This window comes from Pongo pygmaeus, chromosome 4 (assembly GCF_028885625.2).
Source record: "Pongo pygmaeus isolate AG05252 chromosome 4, NHGRI_mPonPyg2-v2.0_pri, whole genome shotgun sequence".
Taxonomy (NCBI): Eukaryota; Metazoa; Chordata; class Mammalia; order Primates; family Hominidae; genus Pongo; species Pongo pygmaeus.
The window spans coordinates 75,923,115-75,945,802 of record NC_072377.2 but is presented as its reverse complement, the minus strand read 5'-3'; the positions used below and the strand labels follow the sequence as shown (position 1 = coordinate 75,945,802).

Here is a 22,688-nt window from a genome sequence, read left to right as displayed (position 1 = left end):
ATTTAAAAGAAAAGACCTACTAGGTTTGAGATAACACAGTGGCTCTTCCAATTTTTATTTGCAGAACCACGTAACAGCTAAAGGCTCTAGAGATGGAAGGACCTAGGCTGAAATCTAAGCTCGGCCACTTGCATTCTGATGGAGACCCTTGCTCTGAGACTTGACTCCTCATGTGTAAAGTAAGGATCGTGGTACCTTCTTCACAGGGTTACCTGAGATGATATATGTAAAGCATTTGCCATAAGGTAACTTCCAGTAAATAGAAACATTATTGTTCTCATTTTCATTCCTTGTGTCACCTGTTAGATCTAAGAGGATTTAGTCTATTAAATATTTCTAAGCAACTTCCAGTCTAAAAAGTCTCAAGTCATCAAAGAGATGACGTTACATCTTGTACTTCTTAATCTTCCTTAATAAACCTTAAGAGGCCGGGTGCAGTGGCTCAGGCCTGTAATCCCAGCACTTTGGGAGGCCGAGGTGGGTGGATCACTTGAGGTCAGTAGTTTGAAACCAGCCTCGCCACCATGGTGAAACCCCGTCTCTACCAAAAATACAAAAAGTAGCCAGGTGTGGTGGTGCACGCCTGTAATCCCAGCTACTAGGGAGGCTGAGGCACAAGAATTGCTTGAACCTGGGAGGCAGAGGTTGCAATGAGTCGAGATCATGCCACTGCACTCCAGCCTGGGTGACAGAGCGAGACTTCGTCTCAGAAAAAAAAAAAAAAACACCTTAAGAATCCAGTATTTCAACAGATAAAACTTGTGTTTTAAAACAAATCAATCAACATTTGTTTATCATATAATCATACTCAGAAGTATCCTTCTTTGTGTGAGACACCAAGAAGGGTAAGGAATAGTTCCTGCACTCAAAGAACTTAAGTGTTTTGGGGAGGGCAAGCTAAATTTATACAAAGCTACCTGAAAACAATGATGGAGGAGGTGACACATGAATACTATAAACATAATAAGACTCTTCTGTCCTGTTACAACACCTATTACAACTCAGAGTGGACAGAATAGTCCTGTTACAACCTTTATTATTATGACTCAGAACAGACCAGGTTGGTGAAAGTGGAGGGGTACCAGTGAGAAAGGAAAGGGCTGAATCAGGTTGGAGAAATGGAGGAGGGGGGTATTCTAGGTAAGGGAATCAGCATGAGCAACAGAACAGAACTGGGAATGACAGGTGTGGAGGGAAAAGTCATGACTAGATCAACCAGAAACCGCCCTAGAAAAGGCGGAGTCCATCACGGGAGAGCCAGGATGCCAGAGAAATGAGTATGTTAATAGTGTGGTATACAAAAGAGTACCACTGTGGGCTCTCAAAATGATAAAAGGTTGACAGGACTTTAAACATATCAGTCTGACAACAGAGCAGATTGGCACTGATTATATTAATTGCCTTTGAGAACATGTATACAACTGCCACAGCCTTATGAAGACTATGACAACTGGAAATCACAACTGGATGACATGAAGCCCTAACTGCAAACCTCACATAGATCTAAAATACCTGGGGTAGAAAGAAAAGACTGAAGTGAAATCTAGATTGAGCCTACTCAACTGGGGATAAATATATTCCCCCCATTCCAAAGGTTTATTTTTTTTTGCCCCCTATATGGTATTATATAACAGTATGATTAGTGGAGCAGTGAGAGAACATTGATTTCTGGAGGACTGAATTGTGAGGGAATGGAGGCAGAAAGTATCAGGATGGGTGCAGTGGCTCAGGCTTGTACTTTAGGAGACTGAGGCGGGATACTAGCTAGAGCCTGAGAGTTCAAGACCAGCCTAGGCAACACAGTGAGACTGTCTCTACAAAAAAAAATTAAAAATTAAAAATTAGGCGGCATGGTGGCACTGTAGTCCTAGTTACTCAGGAGGCTAAAGCAGAAGGATTGCTTAAATCCAAGAGTTTGAGGCTGCAGTGAGCTATGATGGTGCCAACTGCACTCCAGCCTAGGTGACAGAGCGAGACTGTCTCTTAAAAAACAAACCAAAACAAAGAGAATGTTAATGTGTTAATCAGGAGCTCACAAACATCTGGCAGTGAGAGGAAGGAGAGCTGGGTCTATGGTTGAAAAAGTCAGTAGGGACACCAAGAGTTATTAAAAAAAAAAAGGAAAGTCTTAGATGTGTTCATAAAGGAGGATCAAGGAGGTATATCCACAACCCCCAGGGACCACTGCTGCATCCACACACAATAAAAGGTATGAAATGCTGGGAAGAACTCTATGTGCAGGAGGGAGAGAATGAATGCAACAAGATTTCTCAGGTGCTGAAAGGGAAAAAGACCTAGGGTGGTGTTCTTGTTTTTAGCTTTTTATAACAAAAATTTTCAAACATACCCAAGAAATGAAAGAACAGGATAGTAATCCCCCTCACTAAGTGCCATTACACAGCCTCAATCATTATCAATATTTTGCTAATTATGTTTCCTCTACACTACAATCCTCAAACACACTGGATTTTTTTTCAAAGCAAATCCCAGATTTATCTTTTTTTTGAGACAGGGTCTCACTCTGTCACCCAGGTTGGAGTACAGTGATGTGATCATGGCTTACTGCACCTTAGACCTCCCAGGCTCAAGCAATCCTCCCACCTCAGTCCCTGGAGTAGCTGTGACTACAGGCACGCACCACCACGCCCAACTAACTTTAAAAAAATTTGTAGAGATGAGGTCTATGTTGCTCAGGCTGATCTCAAACTCCCTGGCTCAAGCAATCCTCCTGCCTTGGCCTCCCAAAGTACTGGAGTTACAGGCATGAGCCATCATGCCCAGCCAAATCCTAGGTTTGGTAGTCAGGTTTCTCTTGTTTTTTAAGAAATTTTTGATCCTACTGACTTTTCTAGCACAGAGTGAAAAATACCAAATGTATCATCACACACAGTACTGTTTTGTTTCATTTGATTTCATTTATATATAGATATGTTTGTGTGTACTGAGATGCAACATAAAATGCATTTTTCACTGAAGGTTACATCAAAAAGTTTGAAAGCTAATCATCTGAAGTTCTTAAACTTTATTGTGCGTATGAATGATCTGGGGCCTTTCTAACTGCATTTCTATCAACCACCCAATAGATGCTGATGCCACTGGTCCTCAAACCACACTTTTAGTGGCACAGATCTAGACAAGACCAACCGCAGCACTAGCTTTAATATTTCTCTGGGATCGTAAGAGAAGGAATGAGAGGACAGCTGTAGACGTTGTAGCAGCAAAGTATAAGATGCAAGATAAATATAAGAGTTCACTATGAAACTAACAATAAATGGTCTCAACTTTTTCTAAGGGATAATAAAGTCACTGAAGGAGACACTGAATAGGGATAAAGACAGAGAAACTTAAATGACAGATAAATGACAGAATTAACAAAATAGATTCTATTACCTTTAGTGCCAGAAAGATTACATGCAATAGCCACTTTCTTTTGTTGAAATTCTTTTAATTTCACCACATTATCTGTAAGTAGGTATCTTTTAGCTAAAAATCAGAGAAAGAAAAAAGTAAAGTCATTTTGACTGTTTTAGAAGTTAGCAAATAACACGAATAGAGCTTGATTGCCTCTAACATCTATTATAAATAATCCATTAGACAGGTACAAATATGACTGTACAAATTGTACAAATATAAATCCTGGAAAAACCATTTCTGAACTACCAGAGAATGCAAATCCTCAGCAAAACAGGTTTTATTTTTGTGTGTGAAAGAAGCTAGTGATTAACCGTAGCTAGTGATAAACCTGTGTGGGGACTGGTTGACAGGAAGTTGGGATTTGAAGTACAAATGGGCATTTGCCATCGGTTAAAGGTATCAAGGGCATTTAAAAAAAAAAACTAATAACATTTAAATGCAAAACAGGCATATTTAGTTTTGGTTTATCCAGGGAGAAGCACAGTGTAGTGGAAAAAGCTGCAGCGTGACCACTGGAACTCCCAGTTTTGTCCTCTGTGAAATGAGGGGGTTAAGGCCTCTCAGATGTGGACTCAAAATACATTTGAGATACATGGAAATCACTGATCCCAGCTTAGTAGATTTGCGAAACATCATCCATTCTTTAGGATCCTTGGCTGTGCATGACATAAAACGGATGAAGCGTGGTGGAAGAATCACGCACTAACAGAGTTCTGTGAGCTGCAGTAACAAGGTAACAATAAAAGTTGCTATTTATTTACAGAAAGGCAGTCCAGTGAAGTGGTTAGGAGCAGGTTTCTATTGTTGGGTGTGTTCAAATCCCACCTCTAACAGTTCCCTCTGACCTTGGGCAAATTACTTAACCTTGTTCCTCCTCTAAATGGAGAAAAGAATGGTACTTCTCTTGCTGGGTGTTGTCTAGAGAAAAGGAATTAATGTATGTAAAATACATTAATGCCTGACAAACATTTTTACTATCACTCACTAGCATCTTCAGATTTAACTCTCTTCATAGAGATGTTAGAGGATAGTTTTGAAAAATGAAGAAACGTGCCGTAAGTCTTTTAGACTGTTAGCAGAACTGAGACTCCATAAGACCTCTGCTTCCAAACTCTGCAGAAAAGAAAAAGGCCGGGCGCGGTGGCTCACTCCTATAATCCCAGCACTTTGGGAGGCAGAGGCGAGGCGGGTGGACCACGAGGTCAGGAGTTCGAAACCAGCCTGGCCAACATAGTGAAACCCGTCTCTACTAAAAATACAAAAAATTACCCGGGCGTGGTGGCGCACGCCTGTAGTCCCAACTACTCGGGAAGCTGAGGCAGGAGAATCGTTTGAACCCGGGAGACGGAGGCTGCAGTGAGCCGAGATCGCGCCACCGCACTCCAGCTTGGAAGACAGAGCAAGACTTCGTCTCAAAAACAAAACAAAACAAAAAGTCACCCAAGGCGGGAGGGATGTTCCTGAAGACCAACGTCGCCCCATCTGAGGGAGCACTACAGCCCCAAGGTCAAGACCCCAGCAGTCCTTCGATTTGCAGGCACTGGGGGTATCCACGACCCCCAGGGGTCACCACTGCACCCACGTGCAACTAGAGGGCGAGGGTGTGCTCCAGGCCAGTGAGTGACTTAGGAGCTGTGGCTGCTCCACCGAGATGCTAGCTGGGGTCTAACACTCTTTCCTCTCCCATCCCTCCCCTCCTTCCCTAGGCTAAGGCCGCGGATACCTCCGAGAGGGCAGCGGCAGCTGACAGAGCCGGAGCCTCCCACCCCAGGATACACCAAAGTCTGCAGCGCCTGCAGGAGAACTCGATTCGAAGGCCGAAGTGCAGCAGCCATACTGTCTCGGACCGTACCAACTACTGGAACCGGGGCGAGGAGGCGGAGCGTCGGTCCTGTTGTCGAGGGCGACAAACAGGATTCGTCCAATTCTGGGCGCCCCTAGAGGTCGAGCTGTAACCCCGCCCCTTCCTCTGTCCGTAACCGGTTGGCTGTTCCTTTTGGTACGCTCCAAGATGGCTGCCTCCATAGTGCGGCGCGGGATGCTCCTGGCGCGGCAAGTGGTTCTTCCTCAGCTCTCTCCTGCAGGTTGGCGGGACAGCTTCATTAGGCCCCTGATTATTCTGTTCTTTGGGTGAAGGGAGCGGTGGGCTTTCAAGAGGAGAGGAAATGTTTCTTGAATCTGATTGCTAGGGACGCCATTTGGGGTGTTTGGTAGTGCAGAAGAAGGAGACAAGGTATCTGATCTGTTTCCTTCCCTAAAATAGCAATATGTTCCTGTCCAAAGGTACGAAGAGCAATGGAAGGTTATATAGCATGAGGGAATTTGCGTATGATTCGCCAGATTTATGTGTTGGGGTGGTCGTGCTTTTGCTGACCACGAAAAACCCAAATGTGCGCCGGGCGCGGTGGCCCACGCCTGTGGTCCCAGCACTTTGGGAACGCGAGGCGGGCGGATCGCCAGGAGTTCGAGACCAGGAGTTGAGACCAGGAGTTGAGGCCAGGAGTTCGAGACCAGCCTGGCCAACAGGGCGAAACCCCATCTCCACTAAAAAAATACAAAGACATTATCTGGGCATGGTGGCGCGCGCCTGTAATCCCAGCTACTGGGGGAGCTGAGGCAGGATAATCGCTTGAACTCAGGAGGCGGAGGTTGCAGTGAGCAGAGATCGCGCCACTACACTCCAGCCTGGGCAACAGAGCGAGACCCTGTCTCAAAAAAAAAAAAAAGAAAAAGCAAAAACCTAAATGTGTCCATTCCTGGGGCTGGGACATTTTTCTCCCATCTGAGGTTTCTTTAGAGGGACGTCAGATAAACATTTTTCCCACCACCACACATTTAGCTGGACCCCTGGTCTTCGTGGAAGAATTTTTCAGTATTAATGTCATTTTATCTGATGACCTTGAGCACAACTTTTGATTGACCTTTCTTTGCTATAGTTTTCCACGTGTAGATAATAAATGCTAATAGTTACTTGCAAAGTACTTTGATATCTGAACTAAATGGCAGCCCACTCAAAGCCTGCATAGTGGATCTGATAATGAAAACATTGGAAAAAAGTTTTAAAGTATTTATAGAAGCCAAATTTGCAGTGATTCTAACCACATAATCCAGACAGACATATTTGGTAAAAATGCAATAATCACACTCGATTTTTCCAATGCCGCTTATCTTCTCTTTCCAACCTACCTCCCATCCTCTATTTTTTAAAAAAGCACGCACTTCTTTAGGAACAGCCATTAAACGTCAATGTGAAACCTCATAGTTGGCCACCAGTTTTCTGAAGATTAAGTGGCTGACCTGGTGAAAACGTTTAATGTCACACATTAGGCAGTGTTATGCACAATGCTTGACACCTTAGTAAGAATTAGCTGTTGTAGCTATTTTCTGTTCATGTGGTTTCCGTGAACAACTACACACAGAGGGCATTCTGGGAGTCCTGTCTTTCCCCACCATCACCTCCCCAGCCTTTTTTTTTTTTTTTCGGGTTTTGTTCTTGTTGCCCAGGTTGGAGTGCAATGGCACGATCTCGGCTCACTGCAACCTCTGCCTCCCGGGTTCAAGTGATTCTCCTGCCTCAGCCTCCCGAGTAGCTGGGATTACAGGCATGCGCCACCACTCCCGGCTAATTTTGTATTTTCAGTAGAGACGGGGTTTCTCCATGTTGGTCAGGCTGGTCTCGAACTCCTGACCTCAGGTGATCCACCTGCCTCTGCTTCCCAAAGTGCTGGGATTACAGGCGTGAGCCACTGTGCCCAGCTGGCCCAGCTTTTTAATCTCCCAGTTCAGAACTCTTGAGCAATGATCTAGATATTGTCCTTTCTGACTCCAGAATGTAGAAAGGTGATTACTTATGCTAGAATGAAGCATATGCTAGAATGAAGGCATAGAGAATAACAGATAATAAGTAGAGAGTAAGCAAGTCACTGGTATCCGGGAGTACAGTTGGCTTCCTTATCCGAGCATTCTGCATCTGCAGAGTCAACCAACAGCTGATCAAGATACTACAAAACAAAACAAAAACTAACAATAAAAAATAATACAACAGTAAAATAATACAAAGAAAATATGACAACGACTTACATTGCATTTACATTGTATTAGGTATTATAAGTAATCTAGAGATGACTTAAAGCAGCTTGTCCAACCCTCAGCCCAGGACAGTTTTGAATGTGGCCCAACACAAATTTGTAGACTTACCTAAAATATTAGGAGATTTTTAGCATTTTTTGTTTTGTTTGTTTGCCCATCAGCTATCATTAGTGTTAGTGTAGTTTATGTATGTGTGGCCCAAGACAATTGTTCTTCTTCCAATGTGACCAGGGAAGCCAAAAAAATGGACACCCCAGACTTAAAGTAATGCAGGAGGATGTTTGTGGGTTATTTGCAAATACTATGCAATTTTATGTAAGAGACTTCTGCATTCTCAGATTTTGGTATTCGAGGGGGTATTCTAGAACCATCCCCCTGGGGCAGGAGAATTGCTTGAAGCCTGGAGGCAAAGGTTGCAGTGAGCCAAGATCATGCCACTACACTCCAGCCTGGGCAACAGAGAGATACTCCATCTCAAAAATAATAATAATAATAAATAAAATTAGGCCGGGTGTGGTGGCTCACACCTGTAATCCCAGCACTTTGGGAGGCTGAGGTGGGCAGATCACCTGAGGTCGGGAGTTTGAGACCAGCCTGGCCAACATGGAGAAACCCCGTCTCTACTAAAAACACAAAATTAGGCGTGGTGGCGCATGCCTGTAATCCCAGCTACTCAGGAGGCTGAGGCAGGAGAATCGCTTGAACCCGGAAGGCCTCCGCCTTCTGGTTGCAGTGAGCCAAGATCATGCCATTGCACTCCAGCCTGGGCAACAAGAGCGAAACTCCATTTCCAAAACAAAAAAAAAATGGAAATTAATTTAAATAATTATAGTCTTTTCTTAGTTCTCCTTTTGAAACCGTCTTTGGAAACCTTATTGTTGCCTAATTATTTAATTTGTAGAACTCAAATTTAGATATATTATTCTAGTAAAGGTCTGTGCTCACAGTAAGAGAATGAACTGTGTATAAATTCACACAGATGTGTTTGTATTTGTTTATTTGTTTGAGCTGGAAAGTAGGTAGAGAATAAAAACAGCATTCCAATATTGTGTTTAATCAGCCCCCATGCTATCTAGTTGTGTTGGGCTTTTGGTCTGCTGTGACCTCAGCATAATTATCTGTCATTTTTTCTGTTTTTTTTTTTTTTGAGACAGAGTTTGGCTCTTATTGCCCAGGTTGGAATGCAATGGCGTGATCTTGGCTCACCACAACCTCCGCCTCCTGGCTTCAAGCGATTCTCCTGCCTCAGCCTCCCAAGTACCTGGGATTACAGGCATGCACCACCACGCCTGGCTAATTTTGTATTTTTAGTAGAGGCAAGGTTTCTTCATGTTGGTCAGGCTCGCCTCGAACTCCCGACCTCAGGTGATCCGCCCACCTCAGCCTCCCAAAGTGCTGGGATTACAGGCATGAGCCACTGCACCTGGCTGTTTTTCTATTTTTTTAAACAGAGTTATTGAGGTATAATTCACATGCCATACAATTCATTCATTTAAAATACACAATTCAGGCCAGGCATGGTGGCTCACGCCTGTAATCCCAGCACTTCGGGAGGCCAAGGCTGGGGGATCTCCTAAGGTCAGGAGTTTGAGACCAGCCTGGCTATCATGGTGAAACCCCGTCTCTACTAAAAATACAAAAAATTATTCAGGCATGGTGGCAGGAGCCTGTAATCCCAGCTACTCGGGAGGCTGAGGCAGGAGAATCACCTGAACCTGGGAGGTGGAAATTGCAGTGAGCCGAGATCACACCATTGCACTCCACCCTGGGCAACGAGCAAAACTCCATCTCAAAAACAAACAAAGAAACAACAAATGAAGTATATAATTCAAAGGTTTTAGTATAAACACAGAGTTCTGGAGCCATTGTCGCAAGCTATTTTAGGACATTTTCATTATCCCAAAAAGAAATTCCATGCCCATTTGCAATTGCTCCCCATTTCTCCGCTAGCTTTCCTGATCCTCACCTTTAGCCCTTAGCAACCATGAATCTACTTTCTATCTCTACAGACTTACCTATTCTGGATCGCTCATATAATGGAATCATATAATATGTGGTCTTTTGTGACTGGCATCTTTTTTGCTTAACATGTTTTCAGGGTTCATCCATGTAGTATGTATCAGTACTTCATTTTTTATTGCCAAATACTATTCCATTGTAAGGATAGACCACATTTTGTTTATTCATCAATTGATGGATATTTGGGTTGTTTCCACTTTTTGTCCATTATGAATACTACTATGAACATTTGTGTACAAATTTTCTGTGGACACAAGTTTTCATTTTTCTTGGTTGTAAACCTAGGAGTGGAATTGCTGGGTGATAGAGTAACTCCATGTTAACATTTTGAGGAGCTACCAAATTCTTTAAAAAGCAGCTGCACTGTTTTATATTCTCTCCAGTAAGGTATGAGTTTCTGGTTTCTCTGCATCCTCCCCAGCAGCTGTCATTATCTGTTTTTTGATGGTGGTCATTTGTAGTGAGTATCATTCGTTTCTCCAGGTGATTTTGTTTTGCATTTCTCTAATGGCAAATTATGTTAAGCATCTGTCCTTATGATTATTGGCTATTTGTGTGTGTATACATATATATTTTACTTTTTCTTTTCTTTTTTTTTTTCGAAACAGTGTCTCACTCTTGCTCAGGCTGGAGTGCAGTGGCATGATCTTGACTCACTGCAACCTCCGCCTCCCGGGCTCAGTCGATTCTCCCACCTCAGCCTCCTGAGTAGTTGGGACTACAGGTGCATGCCACCATGGCTGGCTAATATTTGTGTTTTTTTGTAGAAACGGGGTTTCACAATGTTTCCCAGGCTGGTCTTGAACTCCTGAGCTTAAGTGATCCACCAACCTCAGTGTATATATGTTTTTAAAGGTATACCTGTTTAAATCCTTTACCCATCATTCATTTGGGTTGTCTTTTTTTTAATTTTTGAGTTGTAAGATTTATTGAAATATTTTGGATACAAGTCTTGTACTGGATAAATGTTTTGCAAATATTTTCTCCTGTTCTTTGGGTTGTACTTTCACTTTCCTGAGATTGTACTTCGAAGCACAAAAGTTTTAAATTTTGACGAACTTGCCATTCATTCTTTCTCATTCACTCCTTGAGCTCATGTTTGTTAAACAGTGCCAAAGGCTAGGCATTGTGCCAGGAGCTAGGAATAGTGGTATGCTCTCTTGTATGTTACCTCAGCTTTGGCTTAGTGAGTTTCTTTAATTTACCACTAGGGTGCTGGCTCATTGGGTAAGAAACTACTCTTTGCTTTATGTGAAATGATTGAAACCTGTGGATCTACGATGAAAATGTTTTTAGGCATAATAATTATAAGGCATTTAATTAATGAGTTAAGCAACAGTCAGCAGGTGTTTTTGGTTCTAAGAAGGTGTTCTAGGGCTTGCCTGGATTATAATTTACTAGCAACAAGTGGCTCCTAGTCTTAAAGTTATAGGAACAAAATTATCAACAGTTTTATCCATAAAATTATGGGCATAGCGCAGTGGTATGTGTCTGTAATCCTAACTACTTGGGAGGCTGAGGCAGGAGGATCACCCAGGAGTTCTGGGCTGTAGTGCACAATACCGATCAAGTGTCCACACTAAGTTTGGCATCGATATGATAATTGACGTTCCAGGAGCAGGGAACTACCAGGTTGCTTCAGGAAGGGTGAACCAGGTTGGAAACTGAGCACATCAAAATTCCTGTGCTGATCAGTGGTGGGATTGTGCCTGTGAATAGCTACTGCATTGCAGCCTGGGCATTATAGCAAGACTCTGTTTATTTTATTAAAAAAATTATTGTGAAAATTCTGTTTTTCTGCATCTTCCACTTGTTAGGGGTTGAATGCATTTTGTTCTTCACTGAATTGTCAACTATGCGATATTGGTTGCTGTACTGTATTAGATTATTTAAAATATATAATCTAGTAGTTGAAAGGATAGCAAAGATATATTTAATAAAACATATAAAATGAACCTCTTGTAAAACCATGTGTGTTGAAATAATTGCCTATTTTCTCAGGTAAAAGATACCTGCTTTCTGCAGCCTATGTAGACAGCCACAAATGGGAAGCAAGAGAAAAAGAACATTACTGTCTTGGTAGGTACCTATTGGACTATTATATGTGTCATTTTCGGTCACTCCGTATGTCTTCCATCATTTATTCATATAACGTATATATGAAATTATGCTTTTATGATGTTTCAATTCAGATAAGCATGTTTTAAGTCTTAAAGAGTTAGACTTTTATACATGGCAAAATCAGTTTTATCCTGTTCATTTATAATATTTCATTTTTGCCTCCATGATTAGTCTCCTTAGAATATGTAAACAGTTCCTTCTGTTTTTTGTCCATTTTTACCATATGGTTTTCATGCAGCCTGTCTGTTTTACAGAATTTCGTATTTTATATTTCGTCCTGTCTTATTGTCAATCTCTTTATTTTCTTAACTCCTCTTGTGGTCTTCAGAGCCCTTTTTGACTCTTCTCTATTTCATTACCAGGTGACAGGTTTGAAGGCAATGTTACAATCTTATGTAAGCTGTTTAGAGAAATAGTTGGTTAACATCTTCCCAGGCTTTGGGCTTGTAATTATACTTTCTTTTCTCCTGTTCCCTATGTCATATTACACAGACAACAGCCTTTCTTTTGTAAAATACCAAGCCCCAAAAGAAATCACTGACTCAATGAGCAGTTTTTAAAAATGTGCATACTTTAGACTTTTGGTACTGCCTGCCCTTTGGTATATATAACATCATCGGAACATTAATGAAGTAAATAGATTGGTGATAGTTTTATGAGACTGATGTAATTTTTGGATCAGTTCCTATGCTGATCTAATATATTCCCCCAGATTTCTTTCGCTGTGTTTTGGCCTTATGTCAGTTAAGAATAAAGTCCCCTGTGTTTATGGATTTTTCCCATAAGTGCAGGAGACATTGCTGTCTGTAATGGCTACCTTATTGGGATTTTCAAAGATCTCATCCTTTTCTTTTCTGATGATGAGATTGCACAAGCAGAGTTGGCTGTGAGCTCTGAGATGGGTGTATGTGCACAGGCCAGCTGAAGCAGAGCTGTGGAAGATCTGAAGATAAGTAATCGCAGCTTCTCCATGCGAAACTTACAGTCTCATTCTCTCTATAAGAGGCCCAAGGTAGCCTTCTTATAACAAGTACTTTATCATACTCTTCTTTTACCATCTTGAAACTAAATTCATAGTTAATATAATCTATCTATACTTAGTCTTTTAAAAACCATTATATGGCTGGGTGTGGTGGCTCACACCTGTAATCCCAGCACTTTGGGAGGCTGAGGCTGGTGGATTACGAGGTCAGGAGTTTGAGACCAACCTGGCCAAGATGATGAAACCCCGTCTCTACTAAAAAATACAAAAATTAGCTGGGCGCAGTGGCAGGCACCTGTAATCCCAGCTACTCTGGAGGCTGAGGCAGGAGAATTGCTTGAACCCGGGAGGCAGAGGTTGCAGTGAGCCGAGATCTTGCCACTACACTCTAGCCTGGGCAACAGAGCAAGACTCCATCTCAAAAAAAAAAAAAAAAAATCAGTATGATTCCTTCGCCATGATACAGAGGAGAAACAAAGGGGAAGTAACTTAAACAATATGTATTTCAATTTGTAAACAAATGTCCAGGCAAAACTACAGTAAGAAACAGTGAAGCAGGTAAATATTGCATATAAATGTGGAATAATTATAGACATGGAAGAAGTGTAGATGGGTACAGATGCGGTATACTGGCAAATTCAAATACCAGGAGTGGCACTATCATAATGACATAATTTTATTTATAGAATGAACAACTCTTGGTAAAGTTCTGATTGATTCAAAGGTATGTCTTCCCTCAATATAGAGTTGCAAAATTCACCTTGTTTTCCATAAAAAAAACTTTGCTTATATGAAAAATGGAGTTAGTTCCATTAATGATAAACAGGTTGTTTTTGGTGGTATAATTGTTCTGTCACAAATGGCATGGCAAATTTTTTTAATCTTTTAATTTGGAAATAATTTTGTTGTTGTTATTGTCGTTGTTATTGAGACAGAGTCTGTACTGTCGCCCAGGCTGGAGTGCAGTGGTGTTATCTCGGCTCACTGCAACCTCCACCTCCTGGGTTCAAGCGATTCTCCTGCCTCCACCTCCTGAGTAGCTGGAGTTACAGGTGCATGCCACCATGCCCAGCTAATTTTTTCATTTTTAATAGAGACAGGGTTTTGCCTACTGGCCAGGCTGGTCTTGAACTCCTGGCGTCAGGTGATCTGCCCACCTCAGCCTCCCAAAGTGCTGGGATTACAGGCTTGAGCCACCGCGCCCAGCGGGAAATAATTTTAAACTTATAAAAACTGCAAAGAACTCCTCTATATCTGTCTTAGTTTGTTTTCTGTTGCTTATAACAATACCTGAAACTGGATCATTTATCAAGAAAACGAATTTATTTCTTACAGTTAGAGAGGCTGAGGCGGCCAGCGTTGAGGGTTGGCATCTGGTGAGAGCCTTCCTGCTGGTGAGGACTCTTCAGAGTCCTGAGGTGGCTCAGAGCATCACATGGCGAGGGGGCTGAGCATGCTAGCTCAGGTCTCTTTTCCTCTTACGAAGCCACCAGTCCCACTTCCATGATAACCCATCAATCCATTAACCCATTAGTCCATAAATGGATTAATTCATTCATCAGGGGAGAGCCCTTATGATCCACTGGCCTCTCAAAACTGTTACACTGGGGATTAAATTTCAACATGAGTTTCAGACGAGACAAATATTTAAACCACAGCACTACTTCTACTCATGTTCACCTGTTGTTACCATTTTGATTCATTTGTTTTTGCTTTCTCTCTCCTCCTTCCCCCTGTATACACACTTTCTTTAATCATTTGGGAGTTTGTTTCATATATTATAGCTCTTTATCCTGAATACTTCAATGTACATTACCTGAGATAAGGATATTCTATTGTATAATCATAGCACAGCTACCAACTTCAGAAATTTTGACATTAATATAATACTTTACTATTCGTATCCCAGTTTTGGAAATTGACCCAATAATAGGCTCTCTCATAGCATTTTTCCTCTTCCAGTACAGGATGCTGTCTAGAATCATAGTTCCTTATCCTTTCTTTGTTTCTTACGACATTGTCCTATATATTTTTAAAGAACCCAATCTCTTTTTTTAAATAGAATATTCCTCTTTTTTGGATTTTTCTGCTATTTTCTCATTGTTATGCTTCCCCAGCCAGAATACTCTCAGTGATGTTGTGCCCCTGCCAGGGTATCACGTGTGGACATACCTGATACCATATGCCTTCACTGGTGATGTCAATTTTGATCACCTAGTCAACTGTGTCTGATTTCTCCACTGTAGAGTTACTGTTTTTCTCCCTTCTGATTAATAGGCTATTCTTGTAGAGAGACTTTAATACAATGCAAATATGTTGTTTATCAAAAGTTTGCTCTTAGATTTAGCATCCATTCATGGCTTTAGCCTGAATCAATCTTTACTATAATGGTTGCAAAGTAATGATTTTCCAACTCTAAAAATTTCTCCAGATTTACTAGCTAACACAGTATTCTACTGTAAGCAAGAACTTCCTTTTCTCTCATTTTTTTCTCATTTATCTGTTTATTATCATGCATTATGTTTAAATCATCAATTTGTGAATTTTTTAAATGATTCATTACCCTCCTCAATTATTTTGGTGGTCTAAATATCCCAGACCTGGCTGATAGAACCCCTTTCAAGCTGGATTCCATTTCCCCCCACCCCCCTCTTTTTTGATAACTTACTTTCTCTCATATAACAAGGTGTTTCAGGCTCACTATGTACCTTTCCTGACCTAGCCCTGGAATCAACCATTTCTCCAAGGAGCTCTGGTTACTTTTGGTGAGGAATGGCATTAGAAACCAAGATCTAGGTGCTAGGTGTCCTTTTGCTACTGTGAAATTTTTGCTTCTTGGCCCATTCAGTGAACAGTTCTGGAAAAAAAAATGAATGGACATACACATAAACATACATGTACACATATGCATGTACATATACTATATATATTTTGCAGATAATGAGTTCACACCAATCCCAAGTTCATCCCCATGGAATTCTTCTTGCCTTGCTCCAGTCCATATTTGTATCTCCCGTCTTTCATACTGAGAGCCCTGGCTCCCACTAGAGACAGTGTTTTGATGTACGGGACAGTCTCAGCATTGCAGGTCATCTGAATTCCCTGTTTTCTGTCCATTTAGTGCCAGTAATGCCTTTCAATCATTGTGACAATCAAGAACAACTTCCACATATCCTAAAATGCTCTGTAGGGCCAATACTATACTGTTCTAGTGATCAGACCAGTATGGACTCATAGTTATACAGCAAGGCGTGTTCGAACGTGCCATATGTGAATTATAAGCAAAGTGCAGTGAAGTACAGATAAGCTTTCCAGGAAAGCTTATTAACACTTTCCTAGGTATGTAGGGAAGATTAGGAAATGAGGCCACTAGGTTTGGTGTCTTGGTGTTGGGTATAGTCAGTCACACAAATCCAGGGAACATTGTCATGGATACCTGAGTAAGCAGTGACTGTTTGCCAAATAATGAGTATAATAATCTGCAACGGGGCTGCACGCAGTGGCACACGCCTATAATCTCAGCACTTTGGGAGGCTGAGGTAGGCAGATCACTTCAAGTCAGGAATTCAAGACCAGCCTGGGCAACATGGTGAAACCCTGTCTCTACTAAAATTACAAAAATTAGCCGGGCATGGTGGCGCACACCTGTAATCCCAGCTACTACGGAGGCTGAAGCAGGAGAATCGCTTGAACCCGGGAGGCAGAGGTTGCAGTGAGCCAGAGATCACGCCACTGCACTACAGCCTGGGCGACAGAGCTGACTCTGTCTCAAAAAAATAAAAGTCTGCAATGAGTAAATATCACGTAGAGACATTTGTTCCCTTTTCTCAGTTAAAACTAGTTTTCTTGGAAAAGCAGTACTAGCCACCATTTACTGAATTCTTTCCTGTCACCGAGACAGCTGTCCCCTCTGCCTAGAATATCTTTGTACATCCTGAATCTCCAGTCAGAATCGATGTTTCCTGCCCTATATTCTTTCAGCACTTTGTGCCTTCCTTGTGTATGATGTGATGAAGTCTGCACTTGGGAGGCCGACTTCTGGGTGTCAGTCCCAGTTCTGCGGCTTTCAGCTGTCACACTCGGTTTCTGTGCCTATAAGAGATGATGGTAATGCCTGCCTCTCCGTCTGACATGCAGGTGCTTCAGAAATATGTGCACTGAGGAGTCCCTAAGCCCCTTGTTTTTAGCCCTATATAAAACGTGTGAGGTGAAATAATGTTTTGGAACTCATGCTGCTTGGAAGAAAGAAAGCTTTTGAGACTTTTTCCTACTGTGTACTGGAAGGTAATTATTGCCGCTTTTTTCAAAATGGACATTGTTTTCGGTTTTACTCGACATCACTACTTGCTTTCCCTCATTTTTATTTGAGCGTTTGGGTTGAGCTACTACTACTGGCACTTAGCAGGGAGGCCGCATGGTAGGGAGAGCGCCCGTGGCTCCAGCTCTGGAGACGGGACAGTAGGTGGCAGTGTGGCTCCTGCGGGAATCCGCCGCCCCGCGGGTGGAACGCGGCGAGTGGGCGCGGTGCTGTCGGGCAGCGTGGGCGCCCAGGGCCGCACCCAGCATGTGGAGCGCTGTGATTGGGCGCCGCCAGCTGGAGTGCGGCCGTGAGGTGCTCGGAGCGGGCTCGCTGATTGGGGGACGAAGGAGGGCCGATATGAGGTTTTCGCCGCTCCCATCCACATTGGAGAGCGAGGCAGCAAGGGACACTGCGGCGTGTGGGTGTGGGCTTCATCTGCCAGAGAGCCGTCTCCCCTGAGCCGTGCCCTGCCGGGGAGGACGGCGAGAGAGACGTTCTGGCCTCTCGGAGTGGGCGTGCGGTTCCGGCTCCCCCTCTCTTAGTCCTCGTGGCTGATTGTGCCAGAGAGCTCCTCGGGGAGGGCCCTAGCGTGAGGGCAGTTTCCCAGCGCCGGGGCCGCGGTGGACGCCAATGCCGCTGTCTAGGACCTGCGCCCTGCTGCGTCCCGAGGGCCCCGGCGCGAACGTCAGAACGCCGCCCCGTTCCGCGCTCTCAACAGCCAGCCAGGGCCGCTGCCAGTTCCACCGTGGAGAGGAGGAAACCGGGCGAGAGCCTCACTTTCCTTTCCGCCCAAAAAGCTTTCTCCGTGATTGCTGTAGTACCTGAGATTCTACCATAGGATCTTCCGCCTACATTAGTTGATTTCTTCTTTAAAATACTTTTTTATTGGAGTATAATATACATACTGAAAAGTGTGCAAGTCGTAATATAGACATTGATGAATTATCACAAAGCGAGTAAACCTGTGTAGGAAGCAAGAGCATTCCTACCGCTCCAGAAGCCCTTATTGCGGCCCCCACTTAGTCTCTCCAAAGGTAACCGGTATTCTGACTTCTAACGCCACAGATTTTTTTTTTAATGTTTTAACATTTGAAGGTGTAGACACCTTGGTATAAGGAGCCCCCTTTACCCATCACCTGGCTTCAGCAATTATCAGCTCTTAGTTATTTTATCTTTATTACTGTTTCCCCATCCCGATGCTTTGGATAATTTTGAAGGAGATCCCAGCAGTAAGTCATTTCATAAATATTTTGATATAGATCTCCAAAAGACAAGGGTGCTTTTCAATACCGTTTTCACACCTAAAATATTAATAGGGTTGTAAATATCACGAAATATCCAGTTAGTGTTGAGATATCCCTGATACTCTCTTTCTTATTTTATTTTATTTTTTTTTTTCTTAGAGTCTTGCTCTTGTCGCCCAGGTTGGAGTGCAATGGCACGATCTCAGCTCGCTTAAACCTCCTCCTCCCGGGTTCAAGCGATTCTCCTACCTCAGCCTCCCGAGAAGCTGGGATTACAGGCGCCCGCCACCATGCCCAGCTAATTTTTGTGTTTTTAGCAGAGATGGGGTCTCGCCTTTTTGGTCATGCTGGTCTCGAACTCCTGACCTCGCGATCCGCCCACCTCGGCCTCCCCAAGTGCTGGGATTACAGGCATGAGCCACCGCTCCTGGCTCAGGTATCCCTGATACTCTCAAAATTTTTTTTTATGATTTGGTTGAATCAGGATCCAAATAAAGGCTCGTATAATACAATTGGTTGCTATGTGCCCCCGTTAACTCTTTCTGAATCTTTTTAATAGAACATACAGAAGTAGAGAGAGTAGAATAAACCCCTATGTACTGTCACCCAGCTCCAGCAATTATCAATTCCCTACCAGCGTTGTTTCATCAACTCCCCACCTGTTCACCAGATTACTTTTTAACACACTTAATTATCGGGTTATTTTATATGTATTTTGATATGTACCTCTAAAAGATAAGGATTTTTAAAAACCTAACTAATCATACTATTCTAAAAAACTAGTACTTCTGTAATATTAAATATTCCATTAATGTTCACATTTTCCCAAATGCCTTATAAATTTCTTTTTAATTTAGTTTGTTGAAATGTGATCTAGATAAGGTCCATACCTTGCAATGTGTTGAGTAGTTGTAAGTTTCTTGCAATTTATTTATTGAACAAAACAGGTCTTTTTTGGAGTTTCCCACATTCTAGATTTGCTGATTTCATCCTTATTGTGGTGTTTGCGTGCTCCTCTGCCTTCCATATGTCCTATGAAACTGGTAGTTGGAGAAAGGGGCTTGATCAGATTCAGGACTTTTTATTTTCTTCTTCTTTTGGTATAAATACTTCATAGTAAGTGTTTACTTTTGTCAGTAAGCACACAGCATTTGGTTGCCCCTCTGCGAAGTTAAAGGCCATTCATGATCTTTACTTAGATTTGTTATTTCATTTGAAGCTGCATACTATTACTGTTTAAATTCTATCATTTCTTTTCACTTATTACCTAGGAAATTTTTATGACAGAACTTCCATTCATCAACAGTTTACTTACCCTGAAATAGTTTGCATATGAGTTAGCTTTCAAAATAACTTGCAAAAATGATGAATGAGGACTTTTTAAAATGTCATTAAGAACTCACGGATTTAAATAATTGAGACATTTTAATCCATTGCTGTTTTGATAGGGCCATACTTTTATTGATACTTTTATTGATAGGGCCATAGTTCAACTGTGCTCTGTAGAGCCCTGGGCTTTCCTACTTCAATCAGATTTCAACTTTTGTTTGTTTCTGTACTGGGCTTCCGTTTGGCTAAAATAAACACTGAGTTAAAGCATTGTCTCTGAAATTCTTCCACTAACTTGCTGATTTGTTGGGGAGGTACAGGGTAAAAGTTATCAACATTTACTAGTTAACAGAATAGGATCCACTCTGAACAGGACTCAGGAGAAAACCACTGGGGAACTGGGTAGGGTGTTGGTAGGAGGGCAGGCCTCATGGGGAAGCTCCCTGAGTTCCATGAGAGGAAGTTTTCTTGAGTCTTTCTGACAAGGAGTGAGCACTCAGGTGACTTGAGCTGAATTGGATTCATGAGCCCTACTGGATTAAATATTTTATTTCTGATTTTTCAAATCACAAAGTATGGGACACGTTTTGGTTTGGGTTACTGTTTTGCTTGTTTGTGTTGGTTTCTCTTGGTTTGTTGGTTTGTTTTCTGTTGGTTTGTTTTTGGAGAACCTCCTTTTTGAATCCAAAGAGTATTTCCTTGACACATCTGCATTCAGGTCTGTCTCTTACAGACACTTCTTCCATTTTAGCTGAGATTTAGTTTTGCTGTGTCATTTCAGCTGTAGAGGCCTTTGGCTTTTTGCATGAATATTTCACATCCTGCTCTTGAGGCCCGATGGAGATTTTCTGAAGTCTGCTTTCTTAACTTTTGTCAGTTCTGTATTTGCATCTCTGTGGCATCTATTCATTTTCCAGTTTTCATATTTGCCAAGTTCTAGAGATGGGTCTGACTTGTGCACATCACCGTTCTTTAGTCTCATTAGTATATATGTACACAAAGCTTGCTTTCATGTTTTTCCTTTATTGGATTTATTTATGTTAAAGCTTCTGGTGACAGACAAATAGAAGGAAGTCTAAAAATCTATGTCCAAATTGGTTGCTAGGCTAGTTTTCCATGCTTCCTTCTGTATATTCAATGCATGATATATGTCATGTGTCCTCGTTTTTCTTTTAAAATGTGGGAAACAAAAACAGTTTCAGCCTGTGTTTTTCAAGATGAGTTCTTCTAGGAAGGACAATAATAATCTGTACCTGTTTCTTTATTATATAAATTAGGTAAGGTATGCAGATGACTATAAGCCCAGAAAGTTTAGTGTTGCCTGAAAGGTTAACAGTAATGTGCAGTTATGTAGAAAAGAAAAACTGAAACCATTTCTCACCTGAAGCTACAAGGATTCAATAAAGGATTCATATTTTTCTTCAGTGACGTTCATTATCACAACTTTGCCACAGAGACCACACTCTTTTTTAAGAGGCTTGTTTTTCAACACATCTCTACTACAGATTTTGTGGTTATGTACTGTGAAGCTGTGTTACTTTGGTGTGCACCAGGTTAAAATTATCTTGGCAAAATGAATTTTTGGTCATTATGTAGTGACCCACATAATCTATAAAACTGCTTTTTGCCTGTAATCTGTTGTGTCTGATATTAATACAACTGTACCAGCTTTATTTTGGCTTCCTAGTGTGTTTTTAATAATTTTCAACTCTTCTGTGTTTATATGACTTATATAGCTAGCTTTTATATTTTTAACCAATCTGACAATCATTATCTTTTAACTAGAAAATTTCGTCTATTTACATTGTCATTTCATGATTACCAATATAATTGGATTTATTTCTGTCACATTTTGTGATTGGTTTCATCTTTCTTTTTTTTCTTTCTTTTTTATTTTTGGATTGATTTTTACTTTTGGATTGTTTTTGTTTTTTACATTTTTGCCCCTCCACTGGTCTGGAGATTATATCCTCTACTTTTTTAGAGATTGTTGCCCTTTAACTTCTAAAATGCATATTTAGCTTAAATTGTAATGCTCATCACACTCTACTATCCTTTAGGACACCTTAGGTCCACACACACACATCTAACCATATGCTCCTGTCTAATAATAAAGTTTTATCCTTTAAAACACATATAACATTATTTTAAATAGTCAGTTCCCCCCCAATTTAACCAATTATATTGAGTTCTAAAAATTTCCTTTAGTGAGTATTTGTTGCTAATACATTTTCTGTTTTTGTTTGTCCAAAAATGTCTTCATTTTGCCCTTACCTTTTTTTTTTTTTTTTTTTTGAGATGAGGTCTTGCTGTGTTGCCCAGACTGGCCTCCAACTCCTGGGCTTAAGTGATCCTCCCACCTCAGCCTCCTGAGTAGCTGGGTCTACAAGCGCATGCCAGCATACCCGTATTTTGCCCTTATTTTTTAAAGATAGTCTTGCTAGATATGCAATTTTACGTTGATAGTTTATACTTGCAACGTTTTGAACATTTTATTCTATTTTCTGGATTTTGTCATTCCTGTTGAGAAAACATCTGTTAGTATAGTTGTTTCTTTCTTTGTAATTTCTCTTTTCTTTCTGGCCACTTTTGAGATCCTCTCATTCATCATTTTCGAAATAATAATTTTACTTTTTTGACTTGAGATTGTATACATATCCTGAATCTAGAGACCTATATTTTTTATCAATTCTAAAAAATTCTCATCATTGTCTCGTCATACATTCTTATTCATTTTTCTATATCTTTGCTCTTTTATAGTTCTCATTTTTATCTTTGCAACATTCTGTGTAATTTATCTGCCTTTCAGTTCACTCTCACTTCACCTGTGTCTAACCTGCTTTTTAACTTATTCATTGTTTACTTTTTACAGCTTTGATGAGGTATTCTTCACATAAAATAAACTATGCATATTTAAATGTACAATTTGATCTGTTTTGACCAATGTACAGGTGTATATGTCCATAAAGTCATCTCCACAATCAAGATAATAAGCATATCTGTCACCTGCCAAAGTTTTCTCTTATTCTTTAACCCTTTTCTCCTTCCGCTTCTGGCCCTATACCCCAAATTCCCGGGCAACCATGGATATGCTTTTTTGTCTCTATAGAATAGTTCACATTTTTTAGAATTTTATATAGTAAAGTCAACTCTTTAAACAAAATTCTCAGCTTGGTATATTTTGGATCAC

The 22,688-nt window shown here is 41.3% G+C and overlaps 2 protein-coding genes across 4 annotated transcripts in view; one reads left to right on the top strand and one right to left on the bottom strand.

The window, feature by feature from the left end:
• PTCD2 (pentatricopeptide repeat domain 2) overlaps positions 1-5,295 on the bottom strand; it is a 43,827-nt gene extending 38,532 nt beyond the window's left edge. Inside the window, exons 1-2 of one of the 2 annotated variants that reach the window (XM_063664871.1) lie at positions 5,138-5,295; positions 3,391-3,483 (exon numbers count right to left, since the gene is read on the bottom strand). In XM_063664871.1, the coding sequence (XP_063520941.1) occupies positions 3,391-3,483; positions 5,138-5,249 (205 nt within the window). In that variant the 5' untranslated portion in view covers positions 5,250-5,295. The remainder of the gene's footprint in view (positions 1-3,390; positions 3,484-5,137) is intronic. The other variant, XM_054489904.2, reaches the window with a different exon arrangement.
• MRPS27 (mitochondrial ribosomal protein S27) overlaps positions 5,288-22,688 on the top strand; it is a 100,741-nt gene continuing 83,340 nt past the window's right edge. Inside the window, exons 1-2 of one of the 2 annotated variants that reach the window (XM_054489902.2) lie at positions 5,288-5,498; positions 11,524-11,601. In XM_054489902.2, coding sequence (XP_054345877.1) covers positions 5,426-5,498; positions 11,524-11,601 — 151 coding nt within the window. In that variant the 5' untranslated portion in view covers positions 5,288-5,425. The remainder of the gene's footprint in view (positions 5,499-11,523; positions 11,602-22,688) is intronic. The other variant, XM_054489903.2, reaches the window with a different exon arrangement.